This window comes from Monodon monoceros, unplaced genomic scaffold (assembly GCF_005190385.1).
Source record: "Monodon monoceros isolate NGI ecotype Baffin Bay Population unplaced genomic scaffold, NGI_Narwhal_1 Super_Scaffold_3, whole genome shotgun sequence".
Taxonomy (NCBI): domain Eukaryota; kingdom Metazoa; phylum Chordata; class Mammalia; order Artiodactyla; family Monodontidae; genus Monodon; species Monodon monoceros.
Window position 1 is genome coordinate 37,398,523 of NW_021703780.1, and position 26,871 is coordinate 37,425,393.

Below are 26,871 nucleotides of genomic sequence, written 5' to 3' on the forward strand. Positions count from 1 at the left end.
TGTGCTCCGCAACGGGAGAGGCCACGACAGTGAGAGGCCCGCGTACGGCCAAAAAAAAAAAAAAAGAATAGACAAACCCATAGAGACAATAGATTAGTGATTGCTTAGGGCAGGGGCTGGGGGGCGTGAAGGGAAAATGGGAAGTGACTGCTGAGGGGTGTGGGGTTTCTGTTTGGGGTGATAAAAATGTTCCCAAATTGTGGTGATGGTTGCACAACCCTGTGAATATACTAAAAACCACTGAGTGGTACACTTTAAATGAGTGAATCTTATGTTATATGAGTTATACCTTAATGGAGATACATTCTATCATCTCATACACACACACACAGCCTTCAGCCCTGGACTGATTTGTATGCTTCCTGTTTAGCTGCCCCTCCCCACCAGCCCCAGCTGGGTCCCAGGCTGCCCTCATCACCTACCATTGCTAGCCCTACTCACACACTTGTGCTTTCCTGCCCCACAGCACTTCGGGACAATCCTGTGCTTCCCTGGAGGGTGTCTGGGACTCCAGAGCCCTTTCTCAGGACTCCTCTAAGCACCAAGGGTTGGCAAAATCATGCTGAGGTACATTTCAGACCTTGTGTCCTGGGTGGGCGTGGGCAGCAGGACCCCTGTGAAGAGGTCGTGTGCCACTCCTTGATCCTGGGTCACGAACGCAGCTAGGCTCCACTAGTCACTCCCAGAGCTGGGAGAGTCAGCCCAGCACCCTTCGCCAACCCTTGGCCCTAGCCCCTTTCCGCCGGCTACCTGAAGATTTGGGGTCGGGGGTTAGGAAGGAAAGGAAAAGTGCCTCAAAGAACTAAATGGAGTGTTTGGGGGAGAGGGCGTGTGAAGAAGGAACAGTTGCCATGAGTCAGTAGGGGAAGAGGTGAGCCTCTCAGGGCCCCCCGCCCAAGAGCCCTCCCTTGCCCCGTTTGTTGCTCACAAGCACGGCGACTGGTCCTCTTACACAGGCTTTTATTCAGGAGTCAGGGGCTGCCTCCCTTCCCTGGTCCCTGCCTGCCCCACCCATAGAACCCCTCTCAGATGGGGCTTGTCCTTCATCTGCCCCTTAGGACACCCGCTGCCTTCTAAACAGGAAAGTTAGGGGACCGGATACTCAGGGAGAACCTTTACCTTGCCCAGGCAGACAACCCAAGGCCAGGCAGGCAGGGACCTCCCCAGAGTCCTCACTCACTGCCGCCCCCAGACTGAGATGGGAGGAACAGAAGGGGTCCAGACACACGCAGTCAGCGGGCAGCAACCTGAGCTCGCAGTGGCCAGGCCCCATGCCCCCAAAGATGTCTGTGGATGAGGCACATGCCCTGCAGCCTTTCCCTTCCAGAGGGACTTCAGCCAAGAAACGTCTTGTTTGGCGGGCTGGGGACAGGGTGGGGGAGGTGGCAGGAGGACAGCTGACCTCTTCACCCTGGGAAGGCAGGAAGCACTCCTGGGAACAGCCTTAGACTCCAATGGCTCAAGGAAGAGGCCGGGGGACTGGAAGGGGCTGAGGGGTTCCTGGGAAGCCCTGCGATCTTCTGTCCCTGGAAGAGCAGGACTGTGGCCACAGGACAGCTGGAGAGTGGGCATAGGCCACAGGAACACTGCTCAGAACAACCTGCAGCTGGCTGAGGGGTGGACCTCCCCAAAGGCAGAGGCATCGTCCCTGTCGAGGCCTCCTGAGGGCACAAGGCCTCTGGCCTGGAGTCTGGCTGGGGTGAAGGGGGCTGCTGGGCCACAGAGAGGACCTTCCAGGAAGCTGTGGTCTCTCATTGGAGAAAGAATCCAGAGTGGGCATGAGGCTAGGGTCCCCCCCATGAGGCCTTGCCTTTGAGTGGTGACCCCTTCAGAAGATTCCAGCCAGCACCAGGGGAGGCAGTAGCAGCAGTCCCAGGAGGAGGCCCCAGCCGTGCCCAGGGCTCGAGTTCAACCCTGACTTGATGCCATGCTTTTCAGGGCCCTCTGCACCTGCAGGAAGGGAGAGGCTTTGCCTCAGCCTGGAGACAGCTCTGCCTGACCTCCCACCCACCCTACCAAGGCATGCACGTGGGGCCCAGCAGCCAGGGAGGAAGCTCCTATTCGGAGGGTGCATGCCCCGCCGTGCCTATATCATCTATACTAGAGGCAGGGTGCTGACATTCTGGAGCCAGGAGGGAAGGTAGGATGGGAGCTACAGGCCTTACCTGGCAAGGAGGACTGCAGGGCCAGGGTACGCCCACCCATGGCATTAGCGGTGGCAGAGGCACTGGGGGAGTTGGACAGGGACTTGGAGGAGGTGTGTCCCTTGTGCTCCAGTGTGGCCTGCAGCTCACCTGGCTTGTCCTGCGCTGGAAAAACTGAGGCCAAGATCTCACTGGAATGAGGCGACTCGGCCTCAGCCTCGCCCTCCTCCTGGGAGTGGGGTGGCGGCTCCCATGTCCCCGTCAAGGACATCTTGGGCTGCAGAGAACTCTCTGGGCTCCTGGAGGGCATTCTTGTACTGCTGGCCTCTTTATCTGCTGATTTGGGGGTAGGATCATGGGTTGATTTGGGGAGGGTAGCCGGTCTCTCATCCAAATAGAGTAGGCTGTGAGTTGCCAAAAAGGAAGGGACCTCAGTTGCTAAGGAAGGTGGAGCCTCTGTTGCCATGGAAGGGCAGTCTTCTGTTACTAAGGAAGATGGGGCCTTGGTTTCTACAGCAGGTAGAGCGTTTGTTGCCAGGGAGCCTGAGACCTCTGTTACCAAGAAGGATGGAGTTTCCGTTGCTAAGGAAGAAGTGATACCCTCTTTCCTAGAGCCTGAGGCTTCTGTTGCCAGGGAAGATGGGGCCTCAGTTACTAGGTAAGGCAAATCCTGAGCCTCTTCCGGGCCTCTGATGGGTTCTGATAAGAGAGACAAGGCCTGGCATTAGTGCTGCAAGCAGGACCCCGCATCCCTCACCCCACCGCAATCAAGGTGAGGTGATCAAATGTCCTACGAAGACACACAAACACACATGCACACACCCTCTCCAGCGAATATGTCCCTCATTGATAATACATGTTATTTCTTGTGACTGACAGTTGCCCCTCCATCCACCTCCTTGTCCAAGTCTTCCCCTCTCTACACATGCATTTCCACTTTTTCAGGGGATTTCTCCCGCTGGATTCCTGTTCCTAAAACACCCATCGCATTGCAGGCCTGGCCTTTGGAGTCCCTCTGACCACCCATCTGGCCACGCCTCCCACCTCCACCCCCGCACCCCCTGTGCTCAGGAGCCCCCAACTCTTCTCTACCCTCTGCTTGGAGGGTAGAAAGCTGTTCACTTGGAATGCCAGGGCGCCAAAGTGGTGCGCAAGGAGGGCAAAGCAGGTAAAGCGGGCTTGGGAACCCGGATGGGGTGGGGCCGCTGAGGGTTCCTCCCCTGGCCCACGCACCACTCTGGAGCCTTGGAAGACACCAGACCATCCAGCAGGCGTCCCCTGCCTCACCTGCCTCCCCCCACCCCACCCCACCCCACCCCACCCCACCCCGGACTCACCACACAGGGAGTTTTCACAGTGGTAGCCCAAGGGACATTGGGAGCATGGAGTTCCCTCCTGGTAGGGCCTCTGCCCCTTCACGTTCCCCCTGCAGGAGGTGAGGAGGATGCTGGGGGGAGGGGGGTCCCTGCCAACCCCTGTCCCTATCCCTCATACACACACCTAGTCTGGAAGCGCTCCCTGGGTCTTACTTGCCCTACACTAACTTGCTGGGCCAGTAAGAGCAGACTCCCATGGGTGCCCTCGCAGCTCCTCCAAGGGTATAGGGTATGGACCCCAGATTGGCCCCCTTCCTCCTCCTTAGACTGTGTCCAGCTCAGCCCTCCCCTTGGCTCTGCCCACCCCCTTCCCCCAGGGCTCCCTCCCCACTCACGGGGGCTCATAGTTGCAAACCAGCAAGTGGATATCGGTCTCCTCAACGCCCTGGAGCTTCTCACAGAAGTGGGCACCACAGCCAATCCTCTCTGTCTTGGCCCAGACCACCTGAAGGAGGGAAAACCCAACAGTTTAGCCTGCGCAAGATGGCTCCTAGCTAGTGTCTCTCTACATCAGCCTTCTATGAGTGAGGAGAGGAGGAACCCTATATGTAAGATCCAAGTCCCTGAGGACACACAGCTTCAGGACAAAACTCTGAACAGGGGGCTTGGGGGAAAATTTGTCCCAAGCAGCCTACTCTCCTCTACCAACCACACACACTATTTCACTAGGACTCTCTCCCTCTGAAAACCTTCCCCTTTGATAGACCCTCATGAATTCTTCCTGTGGGCTCCTTCTAGAGGCCCTTGCATTTTAAACAAGGGATATAACAAAGGAGTGAATCTCAAATGGGAGAATCTTAAACATCAGCAACAAGCAAAGGCCAAGGAAGGGAACAGGAGGAGCCATTTTGGAAGTAAAACTTCCCCCCAAATCACAAGTAAGCAGGGACCTGCCCTGCCATTTCTAAGTGTGGGTCTCCTAACTGGTAGAAGGCGTTCTGTCTTAAGTATAAACTTTAAAAAGTCAGAACAAACTTTGTGCCCTGCCATTGGCTGAGACAAGCCAATATAGCTTCCCTTTGCTATTTCTAGGCCCAGTCTGCCCAGGAGTCACTCAAACTGAGGCCCGTTTTTTGTTGTGAGATCTGGCTCTTGCTGTTAATTCTGCACAACTCCCCAGGATTGGGGTCTTGCTGCTTGAATCAGCTGAGAGTTCCCGAGGGACCACTGTCGAGCATCTCCCAGGCAGAAATGACCCCAGAATGCACATGCACTCAGCCTTAGAGAACACAGGGGTGGAGATGGGGCAGCCCGACTCCTGCTGGGCACTGACAGCAATTCCTGCAGGAGGATGTATGTACGGGGAGTGTGAGAGGTGGCAGGGAAGAGAGAGAAGGGGGCAGGGAGGGCTGGGGCCTCACAACTTCCTGATCTGGGTGGGTGATGTTAGGATTTCCTTCTCTAAAGATCAGCACTAAAAATACCACCCAAAGAAACACTGGAAAATGGAATTGGTGGATATGGGTGGGAAGATGGTTGGTTCATTTCCTTTTTCTTTTTTTAAAATTTGTCATGTTATTGTTTGAACAACAAATAAGCATTGGGAAGGAAAAAAAAAGAATTCAATAACACTAACGTTAACTCCCCTACACACACCCCTATGCCCCTTGTCTGCAAACTCAAACTTTCAAAATGCAGTAAAACCCTGACATAGCAAGAGGCAGGAAATGCTCTCGGAAGGCTCTCTGAAACGTTCACTTGGTGACAGCTTACTCTTATTTCGCATGTAGTTTTTCAAGGCAGAAGAAAAACTTCGTATTTGCTTTATCAGTCCCTGGCAGATTGGAAGCAGCAACTTAGACACTCTGAGAAATGACAAGAGGGACAGTGAGAGAGAGAAGACCGAAGGCAGGGGGAAGCCCTTCACTGCTGGGGCAAACAGCCGTGTGTAACCTTGGCCGGAGGACAAGACTGCTTAGAGCTCGATCAGGATCGCCTGGCACAGTAACTACCCTCCAGGAAAAAGGCTCTGGGACACCTAATTCAGGTCTCTTCAGGACCAGGAGGCCGAGAGGGGCCGCCTAGGTTTTCAGAAGATTGTGGTTTTTAAAGAGACAACTGAAAATGGTTTAGACAGTCTGAGAAGCAGACTTCGTTGGGGGCCTGGACAACACATGAATTCCTGTGGAGAGATGACTTTTATGAAGGAGGCAAACGGGGCTTACGGACTCCCGGGCTCTGACTGGAGAGGTGGCCCCGCCCGGCCCTTCCCGGCCCCGCCCATTGCCCTGTGGCCCCGCCCCGTCCAGCTTCGCACCTGCGTGTAGTGGCCGCACATCTGGCCTGTGGCGCAGGTGGCGGCGCTGAGGTTGTAGTGCTCGCGCTCGTGGTGCCACTCCTCCATGGCCAGCGGCACGTCCAGGCCCTCGTCCGTGATGGCGAACAGGTTCTCGCCGCGACGCCCGCGCTCCTTGTTGTGGCCCCACACGCACTGCTGCGCATAGGCCTTGGCGAAGGCGGCCAGCTCCTCGTCCCACCTCTGCGGGTCAGGTTGCGAGGGGGAGGTGAGGACGCCTCGGGCTCAGTGGAGGCGGGAAAGGAGGGTGGGAGAGGGAGGTAAGGACGTCCAAATTGGGTGAGGATCAGAAAAGAAGGTGGAAGGTGTTCTGGGGGGCCTCTGGAGGCCGAAGACCCTCCCCTCCTTGCAGGGTGACTCGTGGACATGATCTGGAACACAGCTGTGCTGATGGGGAGCTTCTGTGGGGAGGTGGGAGGGTGCCATCCCAGGCCATGGAGTTAGGCAAACTTGGGACCATTCACCAGCTGTGTGGTTTTAGACAGATTGCCTAACTTTCTGAACTCTCATAGGACTTTGGGAAGAAAAAATGAGATGATGTTTTTGATAATGGAATTATTAATTAATACTAATGTCATTCTATTTGCAAGATGGGTGGTGATGCCCCTGCCAGGGCTGCCTGAACTGTTGTGAAGCACACACGATGTCCAGTGAGATGTTCCGGGGCTGGGTTGTTTATTCAGCCATTCCACTCCCTCTACCTACCCACCAGAAATCTTACTTGAGGGGCCAGCACCCCCTTTAACCTCCCACTCTCCCCTTGGGATAGCCCAGCTTTACCAGCTCTGGGCTTCCCTCCCAGTTGCTGTCTTGTCAACTGGACAACCCCTTTCCCCAAGAAAATTAAGTGTGTGTGTGTGACCCTCGCTGAGAGGCCTATTTTCAGAGGCTTGGTGGCCCAAAGAGCTGTCAGGTCCCAAAGGCAGTGTTCTCCAGGGAGGACCTCAGGTGAGATGGTGGGAGGGGGCATTTCAGGTTAGAGGGCCTCTGAGGTTCTGTGTCCCAGGCTGGAAGGATGGGCCCAGTGTGGGTGGGAAGACAGATTAACAAGGCATCTGACCAAGGGATTGAGGAAGGAGGCCTGGATCCCATTAAACTGTCCTTGGCCTCTCCTAGAAATGGATGGCCTGGCAGCAACTCTTGCTCCACCCTCTGGGGGCCTGCCAGCTGTGGGAGCCAGACAGCCCATAAAGTACCAAGAGCTTGGGTGACCCTGAGGGGAGGGGGCTGTGTGGCCACACCCACCCACCCCTCCCAGGGTTCTCAGGAGCAGCTGCCTGGGGTACGGAAGGGAGCATTGGGCTGGGATAGTAAAATGCTGTAAACTCAGGTGAATCCCTTTCCCTCTGTGGGCATTTTTGTCCCAAGTCACTGGTCCCTGAGGCTCTCTCAAACTGGTAGTAGTGGAGGATAGGGAGCGGGAAAGGGGCAGGGTGCTGGGGACCAGGCTCAGGGTGTCTGGGATGACCTTCGGGGCTCCAGACTAGACTGTAAGCTCCTTCAGCATGTCTGGCACAGTGCTGGCCCAGAGCAGGTGCTCAACAGACATTTCTCAGCTGTTGATGACTGAGACACAGCCCTGCTTAAAGCGGTCTCTCCTTACAGAGCTCGGCTGTAATTTCCATCCTGACTGGATGTCTGGAGTCCCACCATTAGAGAGTCATTCCTGTGAGTCTTAAGGCTTCTCAGTTGTCCAGAGAACCCTGTGGAGGTTCAAGAGTCAAGGTACCCACCCTCCCTGGCCACTTGGTCACCATCTGAAAGCAAGTCCATTCATTCATCCACTCACTCATTCATTCAACAGTCCTGAGCACTATGCCAGCCCTGGGGTGACAGCAAGGACTAAGAAGCCCAAGTTCCCAGTGTCATAAACTGTTAACTGGGCCACCATGTGGTAACTGACAGATATGCGATGGGTAGTATAGGGGCACCAAAAGAGGGCCATTTAGTGCAACCTGAGGATGGAGAAGGAGACATTAAGCTAAGTGTTAAAAGATGAGGCATTGGCCAGGTGGAGAGGGGAAAGGCATCCTGAACAGAGGGCAAACATGAATAAAGGCATGGAGATGGGAAAGGTTTTGGTGGGGGAAAGATAAGCTGCTCGGGTTCCTCAAGGAGAAAGTGTGAAGGAGAGGAGGCTGGAGAGGTAAACAAGGCCAGACACATAGAGTGGGGCTTCTCAGGAGCTGGGGCTTTATCTGGAGGCAGCAGGGAGCCAATGCGAGCCATGGAAGGGTTTTGAAAAGGGTCAGGCCAGTGTGTTGGATCATTCATCCTGGTAGTAGAAGCCAGAGGCTGGGAAAGCAGGTAGAGGCTGTTCTAGAATTCCGTGGGAAAAGAAATGAAAGACTGAACCAGGGTTGTGTCAAAGAGGTGGCGGAGGGGTGGGGGGGAGATAGGATTCAAGAAAAATGGAACTTTCTGGGAGGTAAAAGTGGTGACGATTAGACTTGGAGGCTGAGGGAGAGAGAAGAATCTGTGATAACCCCCACCTGCTTCACCCTGGATCCATTCCCTCTTTTGTTATCAAACACTTATTGCGCACTTACTGTGTGCCAGGCCCTGTTCTAAATGCTTTACACATAGTCACTCATTTCATCCTTTCAACCACTCTACAAGGGAGTTATTATAGTGTTATCATCCCTGATTTACAGTTGGGGCACAGAGAGGTTAAGTAACTTGGCTGAGGTCACATAGCTAATAAATGGCAAAGTCAAGATTTGAACCCAGGCCATCTGACTCCAGAGTCTCTGTATTTACCACTGCTGAAGCTGAGCCTACGCCTTGTCCCAAATTTATCCTAGTGTCCCAGTCCAGCCTTATCTCCCCCTCCTCAGATCACTTCCTACCAGGCAGCAGCATATCCCATCAATATCTGAACTGCTTCCTAGAATGTTGCCCCACTCCTGAGGTCCATCTCTGTCTACAAAGCAGCTTGCAGCCTGTGTAGCCCCCAGCCTCAGCCAGCAAGACTCTAGGGCATCAGGGACCTACAGATGGGGAAACTGAGGCCCAACAATGTGTTCCAGGCCTCAACTGGGGAACTGTTGGCAGAGCTGGTAACAGAATCGGGAGCTCCTAGTTTGTTGTCTGCAATTCCTGTTTGCCAAGGCCGAGAGGGCTGTAAAGGGCGGTGCTGTGTGCATCCGTGGAGCCCTTCCTATATCTTTTTCATAGGTCATCCTGTCTGACCCTCAGGGCAGGGACCGCCCGTACCATGTGATCAGGAAACAGACGCCTTTGAAGGTAAAGGGTCCACCCAGAGTCACTTCAGCTGATTGGACAGAGCTGTTAGAACTCTGGTCTTGGACGCCTGGTGCAACCTTGCTCTCAGGCAACAGCTAGGGGGTCCCTGGACACTGCCCCTCACCTAAGGGTGACTGGAGAATAAGGGCCAGTGTAGCTAGCCTCAGGGAGGGCAGGAAGGGGGTGAATTTCTCACTTTATCTCTTTCATGTAAATATACCCTACTATACTAAAAATATATGTATGTGTACTTCTTTTAGATTTCATTTTCCCCCATTCAATATTATACCTGTGAGATTCTGTCCATGTTGATATTTATGTAGCTCTAATTATGACATCATTTTACAGATGGGAAACTGAGGGTCCTTACTAGGTTAAGGGACTCACCCCAAATCACAGGCCTTGTGAGTGGTCGAGACAGATTTTGATCTGTGTGATTCAGAGCCCTGTCTACTTCTGGTTCCTGTTCTCACCCCACCTCCTTAGTACATCCCTCCTACCCTGGGTGCTGGGACTCATCCTGCTGCCCTATTTTTTCTCCTCATCTCCTTGGAAGGTATCTGAAAGATCGTTTCATCAAGGTGTTAGGAACTTCCTGTGTTCCCCCTCCCAGGGGCACATGCATTTTAGGAAGTGCTGGGAAGGGGTCATTGGATCAGGGAGCAGGGCTTTCAGGCCTGGCTCTACCAGCTATGGGACATACAAGCCCCTGAGGGACCAGCAAGTCCCTCTGAGCCTCAGTTTCCTCATCTGTATAATGAGGCTGCTTATGGGGGCCTGTGAATTCTACAATGTCAGGGACTCTGTTCCTGCCGGAGAGATGAATCCCCGAGATAGCTTCCACTCACGCCATGAAAGGGGTTGGTGGGGGCCCTGGCCACACTTACCATTTGCAGCATGTTGGCGGCCGGTGGGGACACCTGGGATCGGTAGAGATTGTGCAGCTCCACCATCACGTGTCTTTCATCATCACTGAGGGCTCCGGCAGGGCCCATGGCAGCCCCCAGCAGTAGCAGCGGCAGCAGCAGACGGGCCAGGAGGCTGCGGAAGTTGTGCATGTTGGCCAGTCCTCTCTGCCTCTCCCGTTCAGGGGTCTGGCAGCTGGAGTTAAAGTCCTTCCCACACAAGCACCACCCTGGCTGGGGCGGGCGGGAGGGGCTGTGTCTGGTGGCCTGGCCCAGTTCAAACAATGTCTCGGGGAGGGCTGGGTGCTTGGGTCCCGACCAGAGTTGAGTCCACTCCCAGCATTTATCTCCCCTCAGAGTCCTTGGCTAAAGCCTCCTTTCGCTTGGTAACAGGGGCTCAGGCCAAGAGCTGCGTGAGTTCCGCAGTCCCTCCTGAGTTGTGGACAGGTCTCCAGGGGCAAAATCACAGTAACCTCTGCAACGACTGCTTGCACCCCAGGTCACACCCACTGGGTGCTGAGGACAGCTAACAAGAAGGGAGTCACATGGATCCTACCCCCAGAGGTGAGGAAGCAACAGGCGGCATGTGGCAGGATGGAGGAAGACAAGATGTATTTGGCAAAGGTTGGGCCAACCTAAGTCTGAATCCTGGTTCTGTTCCTTTTCTAGCTGTGTTTTTGGCAGTTTTCTCAACTGAACCAGTGACAGTAATAGTACCTACCTAACGGAACTGGAAGGAGGATTAAATGAGATCAAATGTATAAAAAGCACCCAGTACAGTAACTGGCACATAGTAGGCTCTCAGTAACAGTAGACAACAACCACCCAGCCTTGGAATAGGCTTTTCACTATGGATACAATTGTGGCTTGCATGTGCTTGAGGTGCTCATTTGGAAGTGGGATGCTGGGACCCTTCCTGCTCTGAATATGTAGAAAATAGAATGTGTCTGTTTTTGACATCAAGAGAGAGCAGAAAAGCAGAGTGGTGAGTGAGTTGATATAGCAGGAGCTCTGAGGTGGGTGTATTGGAAGGGAAATAGGCCCAGTGGCCAAGCACTTGCATTGCAATGACCATGCAAGGGCAGGGACCAAGGTCTTGGCCTTGGTCCCTGCCCTTGCATGAGGTAGGAAGTGGGAACCAGTACTCTCGAGTTTAGCTGGGATCCTTGAAGCCTGCACTTTCAGTGAACTATACACATAAAACTGGTTAAGATAGCCCAATGAGCAGCATTTATTCACCCATTCATTCATCTGTTCATTCAACAAAGATTTACAGAGCTTCTCCATTGTGCCAGGCACTGAGCTGGGTGAATAAGACAGATCTGGTCCCCACCATCACGAAGCAGGGAAACTGCCAGGAAACGTGTAGAGCATTGCGGTTAAGTGCATGGGGCTTATCATCTGGGTGGCCTTGGGCAAGCTATTTCCCTGCTTGCTGGCCTCAGTTTCTGTAAATTGGGCTTAGAACAGAACCTACCTCATAGGATGGTCATGAGCATTAAATGAGTTAGTACACTGATAGGGCTTGGGATAATGCCTGGCACATACTAAGTGCTCATTGAGTTAGCCAGTATGAATGTATTCATTATTATTATTATTATTATTATTACAGGTGGGAGAAATTACAGGGCCTCAAGTTGTAGTAGAGAAAAAAATACAGCAGCCTGGCCTGGCTTTTCCTCTGGGGAGGAACCCCCTTGGCCTGGCGGATCTCACAGCTGGACGGGGAGGACATGCACCCTTGGAGGGCAGAGGATGCAGACTGAGGAGGTGGAGAAGGAGCCTGGTTTGCCTGAGAGGGGAGGGTGAGATGGAACAAGACTGGGAGGCCGACCAGAGCTGGCCCGAGTGTTTGCGGACCGCTGCATGCAGCCAGAGGGCCCTACTCTGTACATGCACATGCCCACACAGTGCTCAGAGTCCTTGCTGTGTGGGTGACCTCATTTACTCCTCATATGACAGCTCTGAGGTGGGTCTCATAATCACCACACACGAGGAAACTGATGCTCAGAGAGGTGAAGTGATTTCCTCAATGTTGGGGGCTGGGGAGGGGTGCACCAGAGCCTGGGACCTGCCACTGGGGAGAGAGGGAGGTTGAGGGCAAGCAGACTGGGGAGAGAGAGGAATGGAGGACAGGAGGCGAAGTTAGGGGAGGAGGAGAGGGAGGGGTGGTGACACATTTAAGCACATGCAGGATTTGGCTGTGGTTTACATCAACTGTGTTTTTCTCTTTAACCAGAACTCGGGGGAAATTTATTTTGTGTTACTATCTATACATGCCTTAAATCGTTTCTTTTTTTTTGGCTGCACCGGGCGGCTTGCAGGATCTTAGTTCCGTGACCAGGGATTGAACCTGGGCCCCCACAGTGAAAGTGGAGTCCTAACCACTGGACTGCCAGGGAATTCCTTAAATTGTTTCATTTTGAATAGCAATATAATTCCACAACAAAAAATTAAGCCAAAGAGGGGAAAAAAAAATCCCACCTCTAGTATTTGCTTCTCGTCTTTGAGCAGGTGCTACTCAAAGTGTGGTCAACAGCCCAGTGCCATTCTGCCAGATGTTCACTACTGCTTCTCAGCACAACAGGTGCAGAAAACAAGAGTGGGCATTGAGGAACTCTTAACGGCAATTTGACATAGTTGTTTTATGTCTGCTGAACATCTTATTCAAAAATTGAGGCTTGCATCTTTTTTTTAAAATTAATTAATTAATTAATGGCTGTGTTGGGTCTTCATTGCTGCGCACAGTCTTTCTCTAGTTGCGGTGAGTGGGGGCTACTCTTTCTCGCGGTGCGCGGGCTTCTCATTGCGGTGGCTTCTTTTGTTGCAGAGCAGGGGCTCTAGGCGCGCAGACCTCAGTAGTTGCGGCACGCAGGCTCAGGAGTTGTGGCTTGCGGGCCCTAGAGCGTGGGCTCAGTAGTTGTGGCACACGGGCTTAGTTGCTCCGCGGCATGTGGGATCTTCCCGGACCAGGGCTCGAACCTGTGTCTCCTGCACTGGCAGGCAGATTCTTAACCACTGTGCCACCAGGGAAGTCCCCAGCTTGCATCTTGTATATCTAGTTTTCATTTTGCTTTTCTAATAATAATAATAATTTTTTAATGTTTTATGTTGTTTTAAGCTGCCCAGTTTGTGGTAGTTTGTTATGCAGCCCTAGGAAACTGATGTGGTCATTTTAATCGGCGTGCAGTGAGATCTCATTGTGGTTTTACTCTGCATATCCTAGTGGATCATTTGATAGTGAACATCTTTTCATGTGCTTATTTGCCATCCTCTTTGGTGAAGTGTCTGTTCATGTCTTTTGTTCATTTCGAACTGGATTGTTTTGTGTGTTTTTTGACTGTTTAGTTTTGCAAGTTTTTAAAAAAGTATGATTTTAGGGCTTCCCTGGTGGCGCAGTGGCTGGGAGTCCGCCTGCCGATGCAGGGGACCCGGGTTCGTGCCCCGATCCGGGAAGACCCCACATGCCGCGGAGCGGCTAGGCCCGTGAGCCATGGCTGCTGAGCCTGCGCGTCCGGAGCCTGTGCTCCGCAACAGGAGAGAGCACAACAGTGAGAGGCCCGCGTACCGCAAAAAAAAAAAAAAAGTACAATTTTAGATGCTCGTCCTTTGACGCATACATGTTTGTCGTTTATTTTTATGGTATTTTACAAAACTGTTGGTTTGTAATGGACTGGAAATTTTAAAAACACAAACTCATCCTTTACCACTGACAATTTGAGAAGCACGGTCCTAGTATGTTTCCTTTTTCTTTCCTTAATGAAGGAACAGCACATGTACAATGTTGGGTTGTGACTTTTTTTTTTCTCCAACTTGCTCATACCTTTCTAACTACCACTTTGCAATGTTCGCAAAATATTCCACAGAGTAGCTGTGGTGTAACTTATCCCGTTCTCAAAGTTAGACATCAGGTGAATCATTTGCCTTTGGGCGCAAGGCTTTTTCTTATATCGTGGATATTATTTTCTTAGTTCCTATTCTCACCATTGTAGCTCAGCTTGCTCTTTTATTAGAATTTACACGTCAGGCTCAGGTCAGATTGCTGGATGCCACATTCCGTGTTCTCATGGAAACGAAAGGTCACCGGCACTGAATCCAAACCCTGGAAGCCTGGCTTTTGCAGTCCCAGCCACTTGATGGTACACAATTCACTGTATAGTGAATTATCTTTGTGTTTCTGGGTCAGGGAAGGAGAGGGAGTAGGGGAGATGGGAAATGGGGCAAAGAGAAAGGAGCAGAGGAGGGAGTCACACAGAGGTTCAGAGAAAGGCTGGGGAGGAAGAGACAGACTGAAGGGCAGGGAGGCAGGGTGAGTGCCAGAGGAAGGGAGAGGAAAAGGGGGTCAAGAGAGTTCAGAGGTGAAAACAGGTCAGACACATCCACATTCTAAGCATGACTGTCATACATTAGCTGGGCAAATCATTTACCCCCTCAACCCTCACTTTGTTCATATGTAAAATGGGATAATACCACCTTCCTCAGAGACTTGCAAGGATGATTCAATAAAATCAATGTCAAATACGTAGCACTTGATAAATGGTAGCTGTTTTGAATCAGTGGAAAGAGGCAGGAGGTCCCCAGGTGCCTCAACAGGGGCAGAATGGGATCTGCTAATTTCCTGGTCTAGGGTTTCTTGCTTTGGGAATAGGGACTAGGGGCTCTGAGGAGAGAGCATCCCCACCAGAGTGGGGGCCACAACAAGTGGCTCCAAAGAGGAGAGCCTAGCTGACCCAGCCAACTCCGAATCATGACCAGGTCCCGGCGCCCAGCCCACTGGGGTCGGAGTCTCCCTCTCTCCCCTGAAATACCAAGCTCAGCTAAGGCCCAAAGCCTGCATCCCGGAGACTCTTGGCCTCAGCAGGGCTGGGCGCCTGGCCCAGACCTCCCCTGGGCCACTGGCTTCCTGGTGCAAATTCCTGACAGAGCACAGCTGTCCCAGGCCTTGCTGGGACACTAATGGGACATGAATGGCCCTCTGTAGGAGTGTGGGCCGGCTTGGTTTTGGAGCTGGGGTGAAGGAGCCTGTGGTCAGAATTGTGGGAGCTAAGTCTGGGCCAGCAGGAGGGCCACCTGGAGGTGTGTGTGTGACCAGCAGGGGGCCAGCCTCTACAGGTGTCTGTGCCTGCCCCCGTCACAGCTGTCTGGAGGCCAGGTAACCAGGGCGACGAGGACCAGAGAAGAGTGTCTATGAGGATGGAGGATGGTGATGGCAACAAGGGAGTGGCTGAATGGTACACGTGGGACGGTGTGGATACCAGAATGAGGAAGGTCAGATATCCCCGCAGGCAGCACCACCCCCTTCCTCCTGCCATTTTCCAGGCAAAAAATTCAAGCCATTTTTGTCTCCTGCCTGGCCTGTATGTAGTCTTCATCACATTGTCCTTCAGGTCCATTCCAATCTTCTTTTTTCTTTTTTTTTGGCTGCATTGGGTCTTCGTTGCTGCACTCGGGCTTTCTCTAGTTGTGGCAAGCGGTGGCTACTCTTCGTTGCGGTGTGTGGGCTTCTCATTGCGGTGGCTTCTTTTATTTCGGAGCATGGGCTCTTAGGCACGCGAGCTTCAGTAGTTGCAGCACGCGGGCTCTAGAGCACAGGCTCAGTAGTTGTGGCGCACGGGCTTAGTTGGTCCGTGGCATGTGGGTTCTTCCAGGACCAGGAACCCATGTCCCCTGCATTGGCAGGCGGATTCTTAACCACTGTGCCACCAGGGAAGTCCCAGTCCATCTTCTTTAAAAATGTATTTATTATGAAATGCTTAAGGCATAGGAAAGTATAGATGATAATATAATGAGCACTCATCTAGCCACCACCTGGCTTCGGAGATAAAACATGGAAGCCCCTAGTGTCCCTTCTCTGATCCTAACACTCACCTTCCCAGGCATACCACTGTCTGAATTTGTTCGACATTTGCATGATCTCCATTGTACTTTTACTATACATTCCTTATCCAGGCACAATATGTAATATTGTTTTGTATGTTTTAAAAGGTCAGCGCTGTCCAAAGGAACTCTCTGTGATGGTGGAAATGTTATCTGCACCATCCAGTATGGTAGCCACTAATTGCATGTGGTTATCAAGCACTTGAAATGTGGCTAGTGGGGCTAAGGAACTGCATTTTTATTTTAATTAATTTAAGCTTAAATAGCCACATGTAGCTTGTGGCTACTGCATTGGACAGCATGGGTTAGATCCTTCTAAAACTTGTTTTTCCCTTCTTTCCCTCTTCCCTCTTTCCTTCCTAAGATTTCTTGACATCGAGGCATGTAGAGCTACCTGATCATTTTCCCTGCTGTACAGTATTCTACTGTATGAATACATAGCCATCTACCTGTTTTCCTACTGATGGACATTTGGGCTGTTTCCTTTTTGTTTTTTTGTTTTGTTTTGTTTTCAATAATACAAACGATGCTGCAGCAATGCTTTTTGTACATATCCCTGCCAGTCTTTCCCAACTTTATTTCTAGTGCCTGCTGTGGCAAACAGTCCCATGACCCTGATGTGGGTTATTCCACAGCCTCCTAGCTAACTGCCTGGCCCCCGGTCTCTGCCCCCCACATTCCCATTCCTCTCCTGGCACCTGTCAGCAGCGCAGCCAGGCTGATGATACTCAAACCCCACTTTCATCCTGTGTCATTCCTTCTGAGGAACTCAATGGCTCCCACTGCATGGCATCTGATCTCACAACCTGGCCCTACCCTAGGACTCGCTGTTTGCCAGCCTCCTTCTGGTCCTCTGCACACATCGTGCTCTCCCTACCTCTGTGCCTTCATTTTCCATGCAAAGCACCCATTCTGGAATATCTATTTTCCTGCCCCTCGTCCACATACCTAAGTCCTTTAACATATTTGAGGGTCCAGCTCAGGCCTCACGTTCTCTGGGGTAGTTTTCATCCTGCAGCATTCATTCAGGAAACGCTCGTGAAGAGCAGTGTCCTCATGGAGCTCACAGCCTGGCTTTCACCAGCGACTCCAGTCCACCCCTGCCCCCCACCCCCTGCTCCCAGCTTTCTGCACTCCCCTGGCAGCTTAGCATGGATGAAGCTCTGGAATCCAGGGAGGTGTGGGTAAGGCCAGTTATGCCAACCACCTGGGGGGCATTGTCTCCCCAGTCAGATGGGCACCACCAGCCTCTGCCTCCAAGGCTCTCCCTTTTCTGGGCTTCCACCGGTGGCCACTCTCTCCATTTTCTGATGGGCACAATCTTTACATTAATGTTTCTCTATGTTATATCTCCATTCTGATTTCAGTCAAGTCTGGAAACCATTCCTTCAGGTGGCTTTGCATCTAATTCATCTTGTATTGATACGGTTTAACCCTCAGAGAGCATCTTACTTCCCAGTATTCAGTTCTTAAAGTGCACTTTACACTTGATCCCCATGTCTCCACAACAAGATTTTTAAACCTCAGGGGGCTGGGACCACGTTCTTTTCTGTAACCCCAAGGATATCTAGACTAAAACATAACACGTACAGCCAGCCCTTGGTGCTCTGCACAGCTCGACTCAAGATGCCTGGAGACTGGCAGAGGATAGACCTGTAGGCACTGGGGGTCGGGCAGGAGTTGGGGAGCCTGAGGGCCAAGAAGTATCTTCTGGGCCAAGACAGTTCTCTCTGATGCCTCGTAAGTATGCTGTTGGCTGCACATCTTTGTAGAGTTTTGTCCTCAGCCAGGAAGGGCTCTGTGTGGGTGGAAGGAGAATGTGGCTGCCTCTGTCCACATGATCCGCCTTAGGGAACCAGAGGGCAGGAGAGCAGCATGGGGCCTCTGACAGAACATTGAAGGACCCAGCCTCTCGAAGGAGCTGGCGATGAATTCAGCTGAAAAGAACGAGCTTTGTCCTTGTTCCACAAACCCGGGCCAGACAGGGTGAAGGAAAGCATTAAATGCTGGGAGCCAGCAAAGAGGATGAAGGCTGAGCTTGGTGGGAGGCTGGGAGGTGATATCTTCAGGTGATTTTTACCGAGGGTTCAGGATGGAACTGGGCTAAGGGGAGCCAAGGAGAGGACTATGCAGGGTACCGGGGAGCAGAACGACAGTATTTCCATCAACCTAAGAGGATTGGTGGTCGGGAGCACTGGGTGGGTGCTTCCACTCTTGATTCAGCCACCAACTACGGGCCTCAGCTTTACCTATTCATAAAAAGGGAGGGGGTGATTAGAGAACCTTTGGGGTCTGGTCTAACTCTGCCTGTGATTTCAAGGATGGCTCTTGAGGCTGGGGGAGGGCTGTCCACAGTGGAGGGCAGAAGCTAACTGTGAGAGAGGACACAGGCTGAGGATGAGAGGAAAGTGGGAGAACACACCGAGTCCCTGATCTGTGCAGGGACAGAGCTGGGCCCTTCACATACCTGGTCTCAGGTATCTTTATACTGATGTTCCGAAGACAGGATTAGCTGCATTGATTTAGGGATGAGGAAACCAAAACCAGAGAGGTCAGTGGAACTCCCCAAGGTCAGTGTCCCAGCAAGCCAGAAGTGGGATTCCTACTGAGGCCTTTGGCTCCTGAGTCCCTGGCCCTTCCACCTCAGGGGGAGGCTCCTGAGGGGCAAGGAGGCCCTGTGTGTGGGTATGTGCCTGAGTGGATGAAAAGGAAGGGACTATTGAGTTGGCTTTTAGACTAATGCTGTAGTTTCTTAGATTTACAAGGTTTTCATTAACTTAGTTTTCAGTACTTTCACTTTGTGGGGATGGAAAATAAGGATTTTTTTTTTTTTTTTAAACAAGAAGATGGAATATGGTAGGAAGTTGAGAAAATATGAGTTCCTGATCAGGACAGAGTGAAGGCAGAGAAAGTCGACTCGAGGTCAGGAAGACAGGGAGAGAGAGTCTCAGCTGTCTACCTGGTGAGGAGGATCCTCAGGTAAGAAAGTGCAAAGATGGGGCTTTTGTGGCAAGTGCTAAATGGGTTGCATAAGTCAATACTTCGTTAATATGGTAAAACGTTAGCATTTGTAAAATCTTAGTGGTGGGTACAGACGCTGTTAGAATTGAGAATGTACCCAGATTATACAGAAACAAACAAAAGGTTTGGCCAGAGCTGCCATGTTAAGCATGAGACATTGAAAAGAAATGGCAGGGTAGCTACAGAAATATATGAAAGAAAGGAACATGTATGTGATCGATGAAAACCAAGTCTAGAAAAAAATGTAACCCAAGGAACAGAAAAAAATTTTCCTACAGCATTCTGAACTACAGAAAAATTTAACGGGACGTCCCTGGTGGCGCAGTGGTTGAGAATCCGCCTGCCAATGCAGGAGACATGGGTTCAATCCCTGGGCTGGGAAGATCCCAAATGCCAAGGAGCAACTAAGCCTGTGCGCCACAACTACTGAGCCTGCACTCCAGAGCCCGCGAGCCACAACTACTGAGCCCACAAGCCGCAACTACTGAAGCCCTCGCACTCTAGGGCCCACGTGTCGCAACTACTTAGCCCATGTGCTGCAACTACTGAAGCCCACGCGCCTACAGCCTGTGCTCCACAACAAGAGAAGCCTCTGCAATGAGAAGCCCTCGCACCACAATGAAGAGTAGCTGCTGCTCACCACAATGAAGAGTAGCCACAGCTCACCACAACTAGAGAAAGCCCGTGCACAGCAATGAAGACCCAACGCAATCAAAAATAATAAAATAAAATTAAAAAAAATTAACAACAACATGAATTCAAGTAAGCAAAGGTGAAATGACAGAATGAGATAAAAAGGGAACAAACTGATGGCACTTTTATAAAACTAACATATCAGAAGTAACAAGAAACTGAGTAGATATGGCTGAAAAATAAACTGATATGGAGGGAAGACTTAAGATAATCATGGTAAATGAGAAAAAAGGTAAGTGTTTTTATGGTATTCATAATAAGACTACATTAAAGCCTTTTATTGTATTCCCTAGACCACCAGGTACAACACCCAACACGTGGTATTTTAAAAATTATTGTTAGGGCTTCCCTGGTGGCACAGTGGTTAAGAGTCCGCCTGCCGATGCAGGGGACACGGGTTCGTGCCCCAGTCCGGGAAGATCCCACATGCCGCAGAGCGGCTAGGCCCGTGAGCCATGGCCACTGAGCCTGCGCGTCTGGAGCCTGTGCTCCACAACAGGAGAGGCCACAACAGTGAGAGGCGCGTGTACCACAAAAAAAAAGAAAAAAAAATTGTTAAACTGTACCAAGTAAATGTAACTGTATATGCTAATACACAAAATGTCCAGTTCTAGATTCAGCATAAGATATAAGTATACCTCCACAGAGAGGCAAAAAGCTAGATGCTATTTTTACATATTTATAAGGCCCAAACAGGTTAATGTACATTCTTGACATCACAGATTTATTTCTGTGTTAATTCACTTTCAGAAAGCATGTATAACCATAATATACATGGTGAGAAAGTAATTTTATTCATATGTTTGGACATAAAAAATATCATTATGCAGTGTAATAATCCCAGTTGACAGAATCATTTTTTTTAAAAAAACAGATATATTAAGAAAGAATTCAAGAAAAGCAACAACCAAGCCCTGATCAGGCTCCTCTGTTTTGCCGGGTGGCACTGATTTATACCAGCTGTGTACAGTCATTTGTGAGTTCATTTCACGATCAACGCCTGGCCGAGTTTGCTTTTATACATTACGGAAAGTCATCTCAACATTTGCATTTGTGCAAGCAGGCCTGCTAAAGAACTCTGCCTCTGCTTTGCAGGCAACTGAGAAAGCAGTTCATCTTTTTTTTTTTTCCCCTGTTTTATTTACATACTGAATATTTTTTTTACCCTGTGATGACAGCACAGGTACTGATCTCTGGAGAAACACCGAAGTTCTACTATACACCATTTCAAAAGCTTAAATGGGGTTATTTTAGATGTCGGTGCAAATCTTTCCCCAAAATAAGAAAGGACATTTTTATTCTGTTTGGGTAACGCTGAGATTTTTCTAAAGAGATTTAACCTAGAAGGCGTGAAAGTCAATCAGGGAATGCTGCTCTTCACTATCTTTGCCAAGAGTGGGGCCCCAAGGTCAGGCCAGCCTCCAGCCAGCCCACAAGCTGTGGGTAAATCGTGCGCTTCTCGGACAGAGCTGAGCCCCTACACTTCCCTCCGCCCACGATGAACACAGAGAGAAAATGGCTCCATTCTTTGGAACCACAGACCATTGAGAGAACTTCGTAAGATGGCTTTTTTCCTTCCTTTTGAGAAAAAAGGTAAGTATTAAAAAAGAGAAGACACTAGTCATAAAAGATCAAGACAATGAAACAAAGGAATAAATATAGAATCTGAAACAGAGAACCTAACAAATGGAAAAGAAAAAGTAGTCATTTTAAAGAAAATACAAACCACCTTCCCCAGAATGAAGAATGGAATTGCAACTCAAAAGAGCACACCTTGGGAATTCCCTGGCGGTCCAGTGGTTAGAACTCGGTGCTTTCACTGCAGGGGCCCGGATTCAATCCCTGGTCAGGGAACTAAGATCCCCCAAGCCGCGCACAGTGTGGCCAAAAAAAAAAAAAAAAAAAAAAGCGCACACCTTTTTCCAGGAAAAACTGATAAAGAACAAGAAAGAAAGAATTCTTCAGGTACATAGATGAAGAAGAAGGAGGAGGACTTCCCTGGTGGCGCAGTGGTTAAGAATCCGCTTGCCAATGCAGGGGACACGGGGTCAAGCCCTGGTCTGGGAAGATCCCACATGCCGCGGAGCAACTAAGCCCGTGCGCCACAACTACTGTGCCTGCGCTCTACACCCCGCGAGCCACAACTACTGAGCCTGCATGCCACGACTACTGAAGCCTGCGTGCCTAGAGCCTGTGCTCCTCAACAAAAGAAGCCACCGCAATGAGAAGCCCACGTACCACAACAAAGAGTAGCCCCCGCACGCCGCCACTAGAGAAAGCCCTCGCACAGCAACGAAGACCCAACGCAGCCAAATAAATAAATAAATACACTTATTTGGGAAAAAAAAAAGGAGAGGAAGAAGAATGAGGAGCGGGGGGGGGGGGGGGAGGAAGAATAAGAAAGAAAAAGAGGGGAGGAAGAATAAGAAAGAAAAAAAGAAAGGCACCTTCATTTTAAAGGGGAATCTTAGGCTGGCCTGTCTTGTCCCTACCAACAGTCAATGCTGCCAAATGACAATGGAGAAATGCCTCCGAAGTTCTGAGCAAAAGGAAATGTGATGCAAGAATACTTTATTCAGCCAAGTCATATTCAAGCATAAAGACCACAGAAACATTCTCAAATACAGAAAACACAGCGTTGATGAGCCATCCTTGAAAAACTTAGTGATGATTCAGCCAACTGAGAGTTTAAAAACAACTCAGGAATGAAGAAGTGATGGTAAAAGTACTGGTGGTGAGTCACAAATCATTTTAAATATAAAATGAAGGCTAAATAACTCTGAGAATTATGGTTTCAGAGCAGAAGGAAATGCAATAGACCCTGATAATGTCAATATAGTTATAATTCACACAAATTGGAAAGTAGAGGAAGAGATAAAGTTGGTAAAAGAGCAGGCTATTCCCTTATCTTCAGAGCCTTGAACCATGCCATCTAAAAAGGAAACCTTATTAAGAACAGCTGTAGTTTCTCAATGTTTCTCATCATCTTAACTTCACAGAGATCTTTTAGGAATTAATTTTTTGTGTGTGTGGGAAAGAAATGTCTACTTCACTTTCTTTTTCTTCTGTTACATTCACATAAAATTGATGTAGTGTTTTTATTCTTTAAATGGCATGACTGGGCCCATTTTAATAAAAGCATTTCTATCTAGCCTTCTAACTAGAAATACCCTCGAGATACCTAGAATGCTGTTCACCTAAAGTCAGTAGTTATCGCTGGGTGGAGGTTTTCATAAGATCACTCAAACTGTCTTCAATTCTTTATAAGATGAATCATTTTTATAGAAATAATAAAGTCATTATTATGAAAAAATAAGATTGGTGAAATATCTACATGGTACCTAGAGGCTTGTCAGTTGGATTTATTAAGAAAGCCTAAAGTACATGTGTCATGTTGAAGGAATGTGCCCTAATACAATGGAATTCAAACTGAGCAAAAGGACATATTGGAGTATAAAAATATTATCATGGGATAGGAATTATAACTTCTAATTTAAAACAACCTGGATGCAACTAGATCTGCAGAGTCAACGCAATCTCAATCAAAATTCCAGCAAGTTATTTTGTGAATTTCAACAAACTGATTCTGAAGTTTACGAAAGGCAAAGGACCCAGAATAGCCAACTCAATATTGGAGAAGAATAAAGTCAGACAACTGACAATACTGGACCTCAAGACTTACTATAAAGCTACAGTAATCAAAACAATGTGGTATTGGAAAAAGAAGAGACAAAGTATCAATAGAGCAGAGTAGGGAGCCCAGAAATAGATCCACATAAATATGGCAAATTGATCTTTGACGAATGAGCAAAGGCAATACAATGAAGCAAAGATAGTATTTTCAACAAATGGTGCTGAAAGAACTGGACACCCACACGCCAAAAAATGAATCTAGGGCTTCCCTGGTGGCGCAGTGGTTGAGAGTCTGCCTGCCGGTGCAGGGGATGTGGGTTCGTGCCCTGGTCCAGGAAGATCCCGCATGCCGCGGAGCGGCTGGGCCCGTGAGCCATGGCCGCTGAGCCTGCGTGTCCGGAGTCTGTGCTCCGCGACGGGAGAGGCCACGGCGGTGAGAGGCCCGCGTAACGCAAAAAAATAAATAAATAAATAAAGAATCTAGACCCAGACCTTATACCCTTCATAAAAATTAAAATGGGTTATGGACCTAAATGTAAAATGCAAAACTATAAAACTCCTAGAAGATAACATAGGTGAAAACCTAGGTGACTTTGGGTATGGGGATGACTTTTTGGATACAACACTAGAGGCATGATCCATGAAAGAAACAATTGATAGGATGGACTTCATTAAAATTTTGAATTTCTGCACTATGAAAGATAATGTCAAGAGAATGAGAAGACAAGCCACCAGTGGGAGAAAATATTTACGAAACATACGTTTGATCAAGGACTATTATCCAAAATATACATAGTCTTAAAACTCAACAATAAAAAACTGAACTACCTGATTACAAAATGGGCCAAGGTCTGAACAGACACCTCACTGAAGAAGATACACAGATGGCAAGTAAGCATATGAAAAGATGTTCAACATCATATGTTATAGGGAATTGCAAATTAAAACAATGAGGTATCACTATACAACTATTAAACTGGCCAAAATCCAGAGCGCTGACAACACCTAATGCTGATGAGGATGAAGAGCACAGGCACTCATTCATTATCAGTGGAAATGCAAAATGGTACAGACATTTTATAAGAGCTTGGCAGTTTCTTACAAAACTAAACATTACTCTTACCATACGATCCAGCAATTGTGCTTTTTGGGTATTACCCAAAGGACTTGAAAACTTATGTCCCTACAAAAAACTGCACATGGATGTTCATAGAAGCTTTACTCATAATTGCCAAAACTTGGAAGCAACCAAGTAGGTGAATGGATAAACTGTGGTACATTCAATGGAATATCATTCAGCACTAAAAAGAAATGAGCTTTCAAGCTATGAAAAGACATGGAGAAAACTCAAATGCATATTTCTAAGTGAAAGAAGCCAATCTGAAAAGGCTACATATTGTGTGATTGATGTCAACTATATGACACTCTGGAAAAGGCAGAACTATGGAGACAGTAAAAAGATCAGTGGTGGCCAGGGGTTAACAGGGGGGGAGGGTTGAAGTGGCAGAGCACAGAGTATTTTTTAGGGCAGTGAAACTATTCTATATATTATATTGTGTATGATACTATAATGATGGATACATGTCAGTATACATTTGTCCAATCCCACAGAATGTAGAACACCAAGTGTGACCCCTAATGCAAATGGACTATGGATTCTGGGTGATGATGTGCCAGTGTAGGTTCACTGACTGTGACAGATGTACCACTGTGGTGCAGGAAGTCAGTGGTGGGGAAGCTGTGTCTGTGTGGGACCGGGGGTATACAGGAACTCTCTGAACTTTTTGTTCAGTTTTGCTATGAACCTAAAACTGCTCTTAACACACACACACACACACACACACACACAAAACACACACATAGCCTGGATGCTTCCAGGAATTATGGATGGTCTAGTAGAGGTGGGACACAGGAGATGAGGAGGGGAGGCAAAGCCAAGAAGTGGAATGAGGCTGGAGGGGCCAGCCAGGACTTCTTGTCTTGTGGGTAAGGGAGAGCCATTGAGGAGTGCTGAGCACGGAAGTGAAGTGACACGTGCTTTAGAAAGATCACTGTGGCAGCTAAGTGGACGGTGAATTGGGATGGTAGGATGTGCGTGAGAAACAAATGAGGTGGGGGGTCGGGGGGGTGGGAGGGAGGTCCAAGAGGGAGGGGATATAGGTATATATACAGCTGATTCACTTCACTGTACAGCAGAAACTAACACAACATGGTAAAGCAATTATACTCCAATTAAAAAAAAACTGGAAAAAAAATAAAGTCATGAATTCACAGCCAAAAAAAAAAGAGAAACATATTAGGCAATTACTGGCAAAGCCTAGGAGTGAAACAGCAAGGTTCTAAACTGAGGCAGTAGCCAGGGGGTTGGACATGTGACAAGGAGGCAAACGCTCCAGAGCTTGGTCCTGACCAGAAGTAGAGGTGCTTTGGGAGACAGCTGATGGAGATGAGCTCCTGACACTTGGATTTACAGGACTAGAGCTCAAGTGAGAAGTGGGCTGGGCACGGAGGTTGCCCATGGGTGGAAGGTAAAGCACAGAGTTGAGATCTCTCCCAGGGAGAAAGAAAAGAGGAGAACCCAAGGGCAGACTGGTAGGGGAGACCAGTGTTTCAGAGACAGGCAGAAGATCCTACAGCAGAGACAAGCGGAAAGAGGAGGTTCAGGAGGGGAGTAGTGAGTTTCACAGAAGCCGAGGGAGGGAGGTGTTTTCCACAGGTCAGTGACAAGGGCTACAGAGGGATTGAGAAAGAAGAGGACTGAAAACAGGCAACTCTGCCACCTTTTTACATGGAATCAAGCCTTACTTTTATTTATCTGCCACCTTTTTACATGGAATCAAGCCTTACTTTTATTTATCTATCTATTTATTTATGTTGAAGTGCATTTTTCAAGCAGGTAAATGAATAGCACTGTGGAATGGGATAATTTTTGAAGAACCTACATGAGACTTGGAGCAAATGAGAAGGGATATACATCTTTTAAAAACAAGTATTTTAAAAATTAACTGCAGACTTCTTGACTTATAATCCGGATAATCATTTAACAGGATGTGATTTACCAACAAGACAACGGTTGAATTCATACCATGGAATATTAGCCATTAAAAAGAATGGATTAGAGAGCTATGCCAGCTGACTTGAAGAGAACTCTGTGGGGTATTGAGTAAGAAAAGCAAGAAACATCAAGCGCCTGTAATATGATCCCAATATTGGCAAAGCAATGACCAAAATCTTATGATTTCTGATTGTGATTAGAGAACAAGGAAGAAAGTGTGGAAAGATACATGGCAGGGTATGGCTGTGTATATACTACATTTACCTGACATGGGAAGGGGGAGGGATAAGGAGGAGGAGAGGGAGAAGGGTGCAGCAAGTAATAAAAGAAAACAGGACACTAAACACTATATAAGAAACGGCCATATTTATGCATTTATATAAAACTATGCATATATTAAAAAGAAATTATAAAAAAATGAACACACAAAAATGACTTAAATCAAATCTCGACTGAGTTGAGTGCTGAGTGGCCCTAATCTTGTGGCAGCGGGGGTGAGCCAGCAAGGGGGCCTGGCTGTCCTCCTGCAAGGACCAAGGACATTCACGGATGAAGTGACACTGTGAGGGCACCTGGGCCGTGTGCAGCCGTCTGGGAGAAGGAAAATGGCGTTGAGGGTCTCATT

General features: G+C 49.1%; 1 protein-coding gene across 2 annotated transcripts; it reads right to left on the reverse strand.

Moving 5' to 3' along the window:
• Positions 1-10,199, reverse strand: PI16 (peptidase inhibitor 16). Of its 2 annotated transcripts, none has more exons than XM_029244348.1 (6): positions 9,950-10,144; positions 5,778-5,999; positions 3,856-3,965; positions 3,482-3,570; positions 2,295-2,843; positions 1-1,950 (listed from the first exon to the last, which is right to left on the reverse strand). In XM_029244348.1, exons 1-6 carry the CDS (start codon positions 10,118-10,120, stop codon positions 1,829-1,831), a joined length of 1,263 nt encoding a protein of 420 aa, XP_029100181.1. In that variant the 5' UTR covers positions 10,121-10,144; the 3' UTR covers positions 1-1,828. The 2 variants fall into 2 exon arrangements, with proteins under 2 accessions (XP_029100181.1, XP_029100180.1); XM_029244347.1 differs by having other exon boundaries at positions 2-1,950; positions 2,166-2,843; positions 9,950-10,199.
• Positions 10,200-26,871: the final 16,672 nt, after the last annotated feature.